At 36.1% G+C, this 14,891-nt stretch overlaps 1 protein-coding gene across 1 annotated transcript; it reads left to right on the forward strand.

Moving 5' to 3' along the window:
• Positions 1–7,066: 7,066 nt before the first annotated feature.
• Positions 7,067–12,397, forward strand: higd1a (HIG1 hypoxia inducible domain family, member 1A). Its single transcript, XM_006634246.3, has 4 exons — positions 7,067–7,300; positions 9,185–9,286; positions 10,724–10,858; positions 11,200–12,397. The coding sequence occupies exons 2-4, from the start codon at positions 9,190–9,192 to the stop codon at positions 11,271–11,273; spliced, it is 306 nt and encodes a 101-aa protein (XP_006634309.1). The 5' UTR covers positions 7,067–7,300; positions 9,185–9,189; the 3' UTR covers positions 11,274–12,397.
• The last annotated feature ends 2,494 nt before the right edge of the window (positions 12,398–14,891 follow it).

Raw genomic sequence — 14,891 nt, forward strand, 5'->3', positions numbered from 1 at the left:
TTGAAGGGACACTTCTCCTGGCTGTAAGTGGCTCTGAAGAAATAAAAGAAAACTAAACTCAGTCCATGTTATTGCTTTGGGGTGGGTGGGGGTTGGAGGGGGGATTTGGTGTGTAACCAAGTGAAGAGCTGTTCTGTGCCAGGGGTCATTCTGACTTAGAGTTAAAGTTAAACTTCAGCATACCAGCTGTTGTGGGCTTTGCAAAAGTTTGTTTGGCCATTGCAAAATTTCAGAAAAGGCCGAAGTTTAAGTAGGGACAGGAGTGTCAAAAGCACTTCATGAAGTAAAACATAGTATTTTCAGTAATCTTTCAGAAATATTTTAAGTATTTGTCACCTAAACCTGCTTTATCTTACCTAATGTTTGAGGTTGAAATCCTTGAAGAAAAACTCCACTTATTACATTTATTAATTTAGGTTCAAGTACAAAGAGTCTGAGTACATCTAGTGAGCTAGTGGTGTGTTGAGAAACACTTCTGAAAGCTGTTAACTTGCTTCATCTTGAAGTCATAAAGTAGAAAGTCATATTTTCAGTATGAGTAACCCATCCCAACCTTTAAAAGTTAAACCAGTGGGAACTGTGCAACAGATTATATTGGATTTCTGGGAAATGAGAATAGTTTTTTATTTTTTTTTAAAGTAACAAGCATTTACTTTTATTGTGGTTTTCCTCTTTTTAAAGTATGAATATTCATATATTTTATGACAAATGGCACATTTTCTGCCCTCAACAATTTCAAACACCTTGGAAACATACTGAAGAACAGGACTAAATTGGTGGTCTTGTCAGGAAATGTACCTGCACCATACAAAGGTGACCAACTGCAAATATTAATCCAGCACTATAACACATGACTGATTAATTCCATTATAGAGTGTCATTACAATTATAATTATGAATTAATTCTTGAATTAATTGTTATAGGCATTGCTGCCTTGCTGTCCTGAGTCTGTGGTTTCAATTCTGGCCCTCGGGTGCTGTCTGTGTAGAGTTGGAATGTTCTCCTCATTATTACAGGGTTCCCTCCAGGTGCTCTGGTTTCCTCCCACAGTCCAAAGACAAACATATAGAAACATATTCTTTGATGTAGGCTTTTGGGAAAATTGGAGCTGTCATAAGTGTGTTTTTTTTGTGTCTGTGTTTGTGTGTGTCCTGCGATGGACTGGTGTCCTGTTCAGGGTGTACCCCTACTTTAAGATTGTTGCTTGCTACAGCTCCCCAGAGATATGCTACAGCTCCCCTGCATGATGAAGTAGTTAGAAAATGGATAGATGGATGAATAACACTATATAATGAAATCAGAAATATTTGTTTTGGAAAAAAGTAGTTGTCATGGGAGAAGTCAATTGTCCTCGCATAGACTAGGTCAATAGGAACTATCAGCATTCAGGTTTGTCAGTCTTTCAAATATTTAGGAAAGAGTGTGGAAAACAGAGGTGAGAGAACAATTAGTGAGCAGCCCATCATATTAATATGGCAAGCTTTGAAGTATATTTAGAAATTTCACAGGAAGAGATTAATACAAAAGGTAGGTAGGTAGACAAAATCAGACTATGAAAGAACGACTGTAAGAGAAGTAGAATGAATCAGGGGAGAGAGGACAGTAGCAGTTTAAAGATATTCTCTTCAATAAAGAAAATATTTATACCAAGAGAGGTCAATTGAAAGCTAGAAGGCAAATCACTTGAAACTCAATTAAGAAAAATACAAGAAGTAGTTTAAAAAGTTAAGAAATCTAGTTCAAAATATTGCATAGAATTAATACAGCAAGGAATATGATTGAACTTGATTCAAGTACTCAGAATAATCATAGGCAATGACAAATTCAACAACTTCAGAAGCAGGAGTGAAACAATTTTATGTTTGCATATTTCTATAAAAATATAGAAAATCTTTATACATAACGACTTATAAAATATTCTTGCAGAATTTAATATAATATAGATTTATAATATATATGGATAATATAATATATTATAAATTATATATAAATATATATTACAAATCTTTCTATAATAACAGGACATAGTTGTACTTAAAGTGTACTTTGTAGTATAACAGATAATTATATTTTTACAATAAAAGTATTTATTTTTCAGGAAAAATGCATCAAAACTAGAACACATATTCACTTTCAAGAATGACAAAAATGCATCCTGATTCTATGTGTGTCTCTGGACCATAGAACAGTTTCCAAAAACGTATTGTAACGCAACTGGGGCTCAGGCGGGCGCCCTTGCCGCATTAGGTCGGCCCCTGCACCGTCCGGGGCTCGAACCCGGGACTTCCGCGTCTCTCTGCAGCGACCTAGCCCCGTGAGCCAAAGAGAGATCTCTCTACAGCCCAGTAGCTGTGGTCCTGCTATCACAGGGAAGGGCGGTGACGTCACCCGCTCTGGTACGCCGGCTCTTACACACACTGCTTGTCGGCCGTAAGCGTTACAGTATCTTTAAATATGCTTCTATACTACAAAACTCTGTACTACTGCAATACATAAAACATGTATCAAAAGGCATTTGAAATCTATTAATAGATTTCAAATGATAAATTTGTTCATTTTAAAATCCTTCCTAAAGGTGTCAGCTGTGTGACTTTAATATATTTAAAATTTTATATTTAAAATATGATAATATTAAACAGACTCCGAGTTGCTGTGACGAACTCACGAACATGGAATGTTTGAAGAGTACTGACACCTCGTGGTGTATTTTGGTAATGAAAGTGATCTATTCTCGCTGCGAAAAATAATTGAAAAACTAAAATAAAATTATCTAATTCCGAAAACATTATCAGTAACACAATGACAACTGTGTCATCGTGATATATACCGGTCTTCCTAGAACTAGTCCATTAATCGTGTTGCTGGTTGCACACTCTCACCCAAAATTTTAAATCTGCAAATTCCCTCACGGGGTCAATAACGTATCTAATACCTCAAAAATTCACGTCACTTTTTGGCATTATGGCTTTTTGATTACTTAAATCAAGGATGTATTTTTCCCTCATGCAATCAAGTGGTAGTATGTAACCAGACGTCACAAATCTTTAGGTGCAAAGTTTGACTTTCGTGGTGTATTTGAAGAATACACTCATTTTCCTGGGAGCAAAGATTACAGTATAAGAACATTGGAAAGGTTACAAACGAAAGGAGGCAATTGATTTGGCCCATCTAGCATATTCATGAGCTTTTCCGCAATTAATCAGCTAATTGAATCAAGTATCTCACTCAACTGTTTCTTGAAGTAAAAATTAAAAAAATGGATTTTGCAAGATGGTGGATAAATAGTTTCATAATCCCACCAGCCGCTGCCTAAAAATTGTTTCCTGTCTCGGTTTTAGATACAATTCCACATATTTTCCACCTGGGGCTTCTAGTTCATGTTTCCCTTACTACTGTCTCTGCACCTGGACTGACTTTGTCAGTGCCTTTGAGGATTTTGCATACTTGTATCATGTCCAGGTATTGGCACATGCAAATGCGATGATCGAAACTGTACCTATTATTTTAATAAGGTCTTACTTGTCCATTGTACTATTTTAACACACCATTCACGATTTAAATGCCATGCCTTTAACTGTGTCGCCTTAACATTTTGCCTTTTTTAGATTGAAAATCAGACAAAAACGTTTTAAACCCATCCACCCTTCTAAGGACAACAGAAATCTTGTGAAAGGTAAACCTCCTCTGGGACAGCTCTGTAAGATCCCCCTTAATAGGCACTCCCCCTATAGTTTAGCTATGCGTCTGTTTAATTATTGAATTTAAGGAGGATTCCTTAGTCTGTCATGGGGTGGGCGGATTTTTAGAAAACGTGAATAACAATCTATGATCTGTATATTTTTGCGTTTTGTGAAACGTAATATGTCTTTATCTTGTCTGAAAGACTACTGTTTTAACATCTTTGTATGCAATGTTAAAATACAAACACTGAAAAGTACCAAAATATTGGATTATATGGTTTGGAGCACAATGTACGAAGTTGACCTAAGCAGTTAATATGAAATCAGAAAAACAACCCTACTCCCCCCACACACACACACAAACAAACAAACAGCACAGTGCATGACAAAAACCCACCGAATTTGTTTGTATTCTATATGTGAAATTGTAATTAGCGTTTACGCCGTTGTCGCCAGGGGGCGTCACTCAGCTACTCTTCAACGGCAGGCGAACCGAGCCGGTTTCATCCGGATGTGCACCGTTTGGGCAATTGGAGGTAGCGTCTGATCTGCTTTCTTTCCCGAGATATAGCGACTTCCGTTTCTGCCTTTTTAAATCTTCTTACGATGTAGATATGTTAGCTCTCTACTCATTCCAACTCTAATTCTTGCCACCGCATTGTTCCATGTTTATGTGTTAGAATTGCATACAAAGGATATCACAACCACTATTATTTTAATACTGGAAGTTGCTTATTCTCTATAAAAAAGTAACTCTATAAGTTTTGAAATTGACGAGGCTGAAGTTGGCTTCTTTTTCGCCAACGATCTTATAATCAGGAGGGAGGGCCACAGCAATACAGCAGAAAGTGCAATCACCATTTGCTAATATATTCTCTTTCATGCCATGTTATAAGGGTCAAATTTGAAAAACGGTTAAGTAAAAGTTCCTGTAGTTCAGGATTTTGGTAGTCTTTTTAGACTTATTTTAAGACATTTCTATAATCAGGAGGGAGGGCCCTAGCAATAGAGCAAAAATTGCAATTGCCAATGTATTCTCTCATGCCATGTTTAGAGGGTCATATTTTAAAAATGCTGCTGTAAAATGTCCTGAAGTTCACGATTTTGATAGTCTGTTCCATTGTCTCACATCTCTGTCAGAACTTTGAGACGTTTTTATAACCAGGAGGTAGGTTCATAGCAATAAGCAGATAGTACGATCACCCTTTGCTCATCCACGGTTAACCACATATTCTCATATAACGTGTTCTAAATGTCCCATTTAAACTGCTATATTAAAATTTCTTGTTAAATGCAATATTTTGATAATTTTTATGATAAATAAATATGCAGAAGGTGCCAGTGAATTTTGAAAATTGGTTTTCGATTTTCTTTAATGTGTTTCATACAAAAATGCAATTTGGACAGTCACTATTTACATATTCCCATTTACTGAGGATATGTACAGTAATCTATCCGGTTAAATTCATTTAAAATTGACTGTAGAGAGACATCTACAGGCGAAAGGGGACATTACATCACAACACAGCATTTAAGGTGGAACGAAAAACGCGAATAAGAAGCCAACTTCAGCCTCTTTTTAAATTGCAGGTTTATTTTTAAAAAGGCATACAATAAGACATTCCTTAGATTAATTCTCCAGTTTAGAAAAATATTGAAGCAGCAGCGAAGTATTATGATATGCTAGTGAAGAAAATACTTCTACTTCCTAATGTTTCCCCTTTTTAAGGCTAAACAGTCAGGTCGTGTGGTTACATTCAGATCTCGGAGACGAATTTTACTATTTACACAAAGGCACAAAAAATACAGTCATTCAAATGGTAAATATCCATCCCCAACCCCACGTCTGGGCAGATTGAAAAAGTACATTGTAGGTGATGTTATCAGTTAAAACACAGCAATTCCCATTCAATGTCAGTGCTTTGTTACAATAACTTGTGCGCAGCAAACCACCCCATTTTCAGTAACACGCTGCTTTCAACAGCATAAACGAATGCAGTGGTTTTCATTGTGCTGTTTGCAAGGGGGACGTCAGAGAGCTCAAAGAGCTCACAGATGATCGATGGGTGTTTCTAAAAATTGACTCAGGTATCATGGTACAACATCGTGGTAAATCCCCGACTGCAGATAAAAGGGACAGTTAACTATTACTTTATTACAATAAAATCAATCCACCGCTTTTGCCAGCTCAGGGTCACAAGTGAGCCTATCCTGGCAGGCAACAGGCAACGGGACGCCAGTCCATCGCAGCACAGACACAAATGTAGATACTCACACCGGCTACATTTCCCCAGAAGCCAATAACCCCATCAATATGTTTTTGAACTGTTGGAGGAAAATGGGGAGAACATACAAACTCCACACAGATCCCACCGCAGATCCGTAACTTAATTTAGGGCCCCAGTGCTACGAGGCAGCAAAGCTAACCACTGCGCCAGCTTTACTATAAAATACTAAAAACGAGTAAAAACTAAAAATGTCTGACACCTGAAGAAGGCTCCACGGCCGAAACGTTGTGTTTTCTTTCTTCTCTTTTCAGCATGGAATAAACCTATTACTTGTTCCTTTGCAACTAAAAATGCAATATTACTTTATTACTAGGAGAAAAAGAAAACGTATATAACCGGGTCAAATCAATATACAGTATAATTACACATCTACCATAAAACATTTCAGGAAAAGCCTACAGAAGTTGACAAATATTTAAACCTATTTGATATGAATGCCGTACATTTGACGATAACTAAAGTAAGATCCGGGCTAAAAGAAGAACTAAACACGTTTTAGTTAGGAAATAAAAGTCTGTATTAAGTGAGAGCGGCCATTAGCTCATGCACACACACGCCTGCTGTACCCGGGAAGACACATTCCATCCTGGAAGATTTACAATAATTAGCACGAGCTTTTCCACCAGGCTACGCACGTCATCGCTGTTTGCACGCGAACCCAATTGCTAAGGGTATTTTTCGACCCAGTTACGGGAACAAGCTCAAAATTACGTCACCCTGTACTTTTCTTGATTGGTAGGTACTGTATTCCATCCTGGTTGTCACAACATCCGTTTCCCGTTAGAGCAATGTCAACTGTGTAGTTTTTCCTAATCGAATTGTTATGATTTTAAGACCTTTGTTTCCCGAAATCCTACATATTCAATAAAGAAAAAAAATACAATATTTTACATTATATTGTAAATATTCAGAAACATGAGAATAGTGTACCTTACTGTTTCCTTATATTATATTTGGTCAACCTTACAGGACTACAAACACCAGTTTGCTTTGCCTCATGATTGGCAATGTCTCTTTGCGTAATTTTTTATTTCGACACATTTTTTGTATTGGAGATTTTTTTTTAGTAAAATATGTTAACGATATATACGAAGCTGCTTCTTGTGAAGATACCGTGTTTGATAAATCTACAAAATCTTCGCCAAAATGCAACGTCATCGTGACTGACGATGTACGTCAGTGTTCGTTACATCAGCAGCACCGGCTTTTTCCTGTCAAAAGTGCCTGAGAATCGCAAAGCGAGCTTGTGAGAAGAGTAACTTTTGGTGAACGGTACCGAATCACAAATCAAAGTTGTTTTAAAGAACAAATCGTTTTGTGACTATAAAAAGGTAAGAATATTATTCATTATGATTTATACTATATATAACATATTCAGATAATTATACACATGCTTTTTATGCGTATCTAGGATTTCACACAAACATGACTAATTTTGTTTTATTTAGAAAATTTCTGATACTTTGAGAAGAATTAAAGTTTCCGAATTGTGCATTAGTTATTGAATGATTAATTTGTTTTCATTAAATTGTATATTTTTGTAATAGGTTATATTCTGTATTATAGTTTTTAATAGCAAATACTAAGGAAAACAGACACGAAAAGAAATCTGTATTCTTTTAGGTGTATCAGCTATATCTTGGCTAGTTCTGTGAACGGCCTTACACAAGATAACCTCTCCTTTGACCTTGGTCCAAAAGAGAAGTTAGCCATTCTTGTGCTTGTGGTCACATTTATAGTAATATCTTTTAATATTTACACCTGGCTTAAATGGTTTGGTAGATATATTTATATGTAATCTATGATTAAAATTAATAATACTTAAAGTACTACTGTAGTTGAAGTTAGGCTACACTTAATCACATTACTCTTAATTCACCAAGTAAATGTCTTGTTAAATTAAGTTACCCTTTGTGGTCGCCTGTACTGGCTACAATGCCAGTAACAGTTCCTGAATTATGGGTTATTACGATTGATCTCCACATCTGTATAGATGGGCAACTGGGAATCTGGTTCTAATGACATCTTTAATCCTAAATATCTGTTTAAAACTAAATACAGACTCATTAAGTTTCAGAGGAAAATGACTGATGTGTAATTTAATCTTTCATTTTATTTAAATTAGGGTAAGTGTATCGGATGCAAGAGGCAATTGAAAATTTGAACGTTACAACGTCAGACTTCCTTCCTCATTCTTAGAAGCTCTTTTTCTGTATTAGTGCGATATATTGTAATAGTGAGATACATCTACAATTGCTTCCTTTTCAGCTTATAATTAACATTGAGAAATGGATGTGCTGTAACTGTATAATTGTATGTAACAATATTAGTGAATGTCTCGTTAAAATGTTTTTAAAAGTAATTCAGAATGAACTAGATAGAGTAAGTCTATCTTATCTATGTACCACAATTGTACATAACTCATTCACTTTATTTGCTCTCCTTAAACGGCTGTAAAAGGTTTTAGAACAAGATGGTACACTGGGGATACGTGCTAGCATGTATTTCCTTGTAAAAGAGCTGTGTCATTGTGTCTATTCAAGTCAGGTTACCCGAGTTCTCTTAATTACCATAATTTCTCCTCGACGTATAAGGTGAATGAAGTGCAAATAAACTAAGTAACCTTGACTATAAAAATGATTCTGGAATCAAATTTGATGCCAATATTGTGTATAAGATGCTCTACATGTAAGGAATAAGGCGTATAAGAAAATATCAGGAGCCCATAACTCACTTTCAATAAGTTACCAGACCAGGTGAATTAGTTTTATTCAGAAACATTGAAGCAAACTTTTACTTTGTATAACTTTAAAATAAAACATTGATGAATACCCCTGCAGAGAGAGGGGTATAGTTACCTTATGTCTCCTCTGGTACACTGCCAGGAGCTCCTAATTATCTTTTCTTGAAAGCTCTTATCACTATGAGTAGAACAATTTACAGCACATGAGGGTATCTGATATGAGCCCAGCCTGATTTTAGTAGCCAAGGACACTTTTTTTTTAACTTTTGGAGTTGTGGCTGACCTTAGCCAGGTCACAGATCTGTGTGGATTTTTTAAAAATTAATTACCATACTTGAATTTAGTAGAACCAAAGCCTTCCTGGTCATTTGGTGATTTTTTTTCTGGCATAAAGATGGTCAGGCACTCAGACTGAGTTGGTACGGAATGACCCAAAATTATTAACTACATACAAAATGGTTCTTTCTTTCAGCAATCATGTCGACGAGTGATGCTGTAGTTCCAGTCTACACTGAGGATACCCATTCCTCTAAGTTTCTAAAGAAAGCAAAGGAGTCTCCTTTTGTTCCAGCAGGTGTGTAGTATTTTGATAGACATGGCTTCTTGCTGCTTGCCTAATTTAACTGTTTTTTAATGTTTTTGCATTTACAACGCTTACTAAATGTTAAGTGCAAAAAAGTTATCTAATTGTATCTTAAAGTGTCTTTGTACTTGCTTTCCAAAAGCTTTCTCATAAAATTCTAGGGATTTGTGTGGTCCTGGCAAAGGGTATCTCTTGCAGCAGCAGACAATACATACGTATTCCTGCTAATATAATAATAATAATTAATAATAATTGCTTATTATTATATAGCGCTTTTCTGGACACTCCACTCAAAGCGCTTTACAGGTAATGGGGACTCCCCTCCACCACCACCAATGTGCAGCATCCACCTGGATGATGCGACGGCAGCCATAGTGCGCCAGAACGCTCACCACACATCAGCTATCAGTGGGGAGGAGAGCAGAGTAATGTAGCCAATTCATAGAGGGGGATTATTAGGAGGCCATGATGGGGTAAAGGCCAGGGGGGAAATTTGGCCAGGACACCGGGGTTACACCCCTACTCTTTTCGAGAAGTGCCCTGGGATTTTTAATGACCACAGAGAGTCAGGACCTCGGTTTTACGTCTCATCCGAAGGACGGCGCCTGTTTACAGTATAGTGTCCCCGTCACTATACTGGGGCATTAGGACCCACATGGACCGCAGGGTGAGCGCCCCCTGCTGGCCCCACTAACACCTCTATATAAAAAGCACAGATATAGTGCTGTGATGACAAAATCATCTTTGAAGCAATTTGCAGTTGTGCTTTTCTTTTGGGAAGTAAAGCAAAAATTCCAATTTCATTAATAACCTTTAAAGATAGTTATAGTATGAGAGTAGTATAACTAATAACTAAAAAAAACACATTAATATTCTAGCAAATACATACTGTACTTCAAGCTGTTTAAAAAATGTACTTGTTAATTGATGGCAAAGGTGAAGATGTAGTCATTTCTTCTTCACTTGGGAAGGCTGAGCTGTAGTGATGTTACTTGTTGCTTAAAAGTGTCAGCAGGATATTTTCTGCGGTCTTTCCAGAATGCAGTCTCAGAGCATTTACACTGCAGAAATCATACTAGAATGTCCACTTAGTTCCCCATACAAATGCAAGTTTTGAGAGTATAAGCTTGTGGTTTTTCTTAATCAAAACCTTAATAAGATTACCCCAACTGAGTAGTGCGGCATCTGTGTATTGTAAATGATTTTAAAACTTGAAAGTCAGTGAAATAAATCAGTAAATTTAATTTATGATTAAACTTAAGGTTTCAGAAAAGACCAGGCCAGTATAATTCCATTTTGTTCCACCTGTACCTGAAAAGGATTTGTTTTGAATGTATAATTTATAGTATTTTATTGTATTTAAAATAATTCTGAAGGCACTCCGGCGTAGGGAATAATAGTGACACATGTTTTCTTTATCTCTCCAAGGAATGGCAGGATTCTTTGGAATCGTGGGCTATGGGCTTTATAAGATGAAGACTCGGGGGAATACTAAAATGTCTGTTCATCTCATCCACATGCGTGTCGGAGCTCAGGGGTTTGTTGTGGGAGCAATGACTTTAGGTAAGTACTTCTTTTCAGTACCATTCCAGTACTTTTTGTTGTGTATGACTTTATCTTTAGTAACTTTTAGAAATTGCAGCATTTTTAAAACTCAGAATACCTCTACAGGGTATAGTGGTTTCTATGTTTTTGTTGTTGTTGTTGTTTTTCCAGGCTTATCTGTTTAATTTAGATGTTTTTTCAGTAAAGGTGTGGGAGCTATTACTTTGTCTTGATGAACAGTTTCTCACTCAATTACGAGACAAAAACAACACCAGTTTACAATGAGAATTGTACGTTACAAGATATGGCAAATTTTAATCTAATAGGATTTGTTAACATTTTTTTCCCCTTTTCTGCAGGAGTTATTTACTCGATGTACAAGGAATATATTGTGAAACCACGTGAGCAAAAAAATGCAGTGCACCTTAAGTGAAACTTTTGACTCCTTTTTCGCACTATGGGCTTTTCATGTTCATTTGAATATGTTTTGTATTAGAGAGTTATTTTCATGTTTTCTAAAATGAATATATAGGTCGCACCCAAATTTAATGTAGGGTGTATAAAAGACTACCACCTACAGTCTGCAGTCATTTAGCTTGTTGCATCTAGCACAGGGATGCTTAAAGTTCACTCCCAGAGGACAGTCTCCTGGTGCTTGTATACATCTCATTTACATTTACCCATTACTAAACGAAGTCCAGGGAAAGATGGTACTTTTGTTCATTTTGACCAAGTAAGTTAGTTTAGTTCAATTAAATGCTTATGAACTTGTGAATGTACGAACGAGATCAAGAACTCAAGGACAGAATTTTTGGCATCCCTGATCTTGAACAATGTTGTCTTGAGTAAGTAGACCACATATATTGGACTCAAGTGCAAAATAGCATTTCAGTGTCTTCAATCCAAAAGTATGAAAATGTGGTACTGTTCCTAATATTCTAAATCCACATTGTATCTTGCTACTTTCCCTTAATGTGTATTGTGTAATAGCATACCAGATGTTAATTTTATTACAAAGTATGTACACTTTGTAAAATATATATATATGTGTGTGTGCTTTTACATGTACATAATTTTATCAAACAACTCCTCTGAAATGTGCACATCCTATTTTACGTCATTGTAATATGTTTTGGGACCAGCCTTCACCCTCCTCACTGGGCTTTGATTATCTAAATGATAATATGTCATTTTTTTACTCTTGGAGACCTGCATCTTGTGAAGTTACTGACACTTTCATGCATTCATTTCAGTTTAACAAAACATCAGTTGCAAACGTAAAAATCAAGCAAGAGAAATCTTAAATGTAATACTGTACCGATTAAGTGCCAGAACACCTACTGTTAATATACTGCCTGTGAAATTGAGAGTTATGAAAAAGACACAAGCATTCTTTAACATTTAAGTGTGGAAAAGGGCTTAAAAAGGCTCTAACAAGTGTATACTGATATTTGCAGAGTGTAAAGGTATTTTTATAAGTTAAGATTTAAACTATTTAAGTTAATTTTACTAAGTTACCTTAAATGTATCTTGAATAAATATGTCTTTTTAATCTTTTGTCAATTCATTGAGTTTTTTTCTATTTGTGTGTGTGTGGGGAGGTGTTCTTAATGATAAAATGTAATGCAATAACTTGAATACCGTCTCAAGACTAATTTACGTGGTGTTTCCTGGGAATATAATCATCTTTTTTATGTAAACTACATTAGTAGATGATAGTTATCATCTCAGAATATTACAAGGCCATTCCCGCTACATGAGACAGGAAGCATCTTTATCAAACATTAGATAAACATCTAATTTGTTTATTTCTTTCTCTAATATTTGGTAGCAAATTTTATATATTACCACAAGTTCAGATTGTCAATAGGCTTAGAATCAGATTTATGTAAACCTGATGATGTTATGTAAACTTACAGTAAGTGCACACAAAGACTGATACAAAGTGGTGTGTTTGTGCTCAGATAAACTGTTTTAGTTAATTTACAGGGTATATTATTTGTTACTTTAAAGTACTGTGTAAACAATTTTAGTTGAAAAGATACAACAGTTTCCACTCAAGTGCTATAATTTGGATGGCCAGTTTAGACTTACAATTTAGACTTCCAACAACAGGATGTCAGCCAGTAGTTGTAATTATCAGGTAAAGTAAGTAAGTTCAGCTTGTGGTATTTTGAATGTAAGGCCTATTTACTGTATCTGTGTGAAAGTAGAAGATGACCTTAGTACAATAAATTTAAAAAACTGTAAGCCAATATTGCACACAATGGCCATTCAACTTATTGTGTGGTTAAGATAACTTTAGGTTTGTGGTAGCAAACATTTTAAATACTTAATCATAACTTTTCATTTTTTTTTTTTAAATTGTTTTCTTTTTTTTTGCTTTGAATCTGTGGAGAAGCTACATAAATCTTGCTTCTTTTTAGTGTCATGGTGTCACGACCACAAGTTTTAAAGCAACACAATGTGAAAATAGTTTTGCAAGGCACAGTGCTGTACCTGTAGGGAGTTATTTTTTCAACCCTGTTGTTTCTACATTTTCTATCCTGTAAAGAATATCCATACTGTTTAGAAATCATCAGCCTTTTAAAAAAAGGTATTGTTTATAAATCGACCTGGCCGTGTTAGGCAAAATTACACCAGGAATAGTTAGAAAAGAAACTGGCAGCGTTAAAAAATGTCAGATGTTTCATTGAAATTGTCTCCTGAATATTTTCTCTCAAAGAATGAAAAACAATAAGGTTACTGATAAATGTATAAATAATGAAAATAAAAACACCAACAACATTTCTGGTTCACTTAATGTATCTTCGTTAGTTTATATTTCTCTGCTTTGTATTTTCTTAATCACATGACCTTTAACTGACACATCCTTGGCCATACTGTAGTAAACAGAAATTACAGCTGGGATTGCAGACAGACATATTTAATAATAAAGGAACAAGTAATAGGTTTATTCCTTGCTGAAAAGAGAAGAAAGAAAACGCGTTTCAGCCATGGAGCCTTCTTGTGTTGCTGGAGATTTCCTCCACTGCTCTCTGTATCTGGTATCTGAATCCTTTCCTGAGTGCTGTGGTGCAGACTGTGTTTCCTCCAGCTGCTTCTCTATCTGTGTGCTTTGTGAGTGTGGCTTTTAAAGCCCAACTGACAACTGCTGAGGACTTGTTTGTGGGGGCTGGGAGGGCTGGAGGTGACCTCTGGGTACAGGTAGAGCTAACTGCTTGGGGCTCCTCGATCAACTGGCCAGGGGTAACGATGCATTGTGTATTCAAACCCTGGTCTAGAGTTCCCCCTCTTCAGTCTGAGCCCTAGCATTACAAGGCATTTGCACTAGCAGAACCTTTGTTCAATAGGAGCAAGCTCAGAGAAGTAGATAAAAAAACACCAATCAAAGTCAGCATGGTTGATACCTACCACCCCACACCACTCTTTCACTCTGTGCCAAATACTCTTGCTTTTAACTACATAAAATAACACATTAAAATAACACTGTACCCATTCGTCAATATCCCTGCTCCACTTTGTGTTGAGACCCATCACAAAAAATAAAAGAAAAAAAACAGACAAGCCAAACTTGCAGAGACACGATGACACAGCTCTTTCACAAGGAAGTACATGCCAGCACGTATCCCCCGTGCACCAGCCTAGTCTCAACTAGAAGGGACAGGTAAAGGAACAGGTGAAGGTTTTATTCCATGCTGAAAGGCAAACAAAAAAAAAACAACCTTTTGGCTGTGGAGCCTTGCTCAGGTGTCAAACTCGAAGGTGTTGCTTCAATTACAGTACAGTAATGTGATCGCTATTATTTACACTTTAATTATTATTTGGAATATTGCTGAATTGATGTAATTCAGGAAGATTAGGTATAAATATGTCTTGGCATACTGTTTAAGCCTGGCCTAAATTAGAGTAAACAAAAACAAGGCTCTTGATCTCTGAGTCTGTTGAATTTCAAAAGCCTAACAATTTTTAAAGCTATTGTTCCTGTATCGTTCTAGCTAATACTCAACTTGGCAGCTCAAGTTCAAATATAACTCACCCATTGATTCTG

The sequence above is a fragment of the Lepisosteus oculatus genome, chromosome 6 (assembly GCF_040954835.1).
Source record: "Lepisosteus oculatus isolate fLepOcu1 chromosome 6, fLepOcu1.hap2, whole genome shotgun sequence".
Lineage (NCBI taxonomy): Eukaryota > Metazoa > Chordata > Actinopteri > Semionotiformes > Lepisosteidae > Lepisosteus > Lepisosteus oculatus.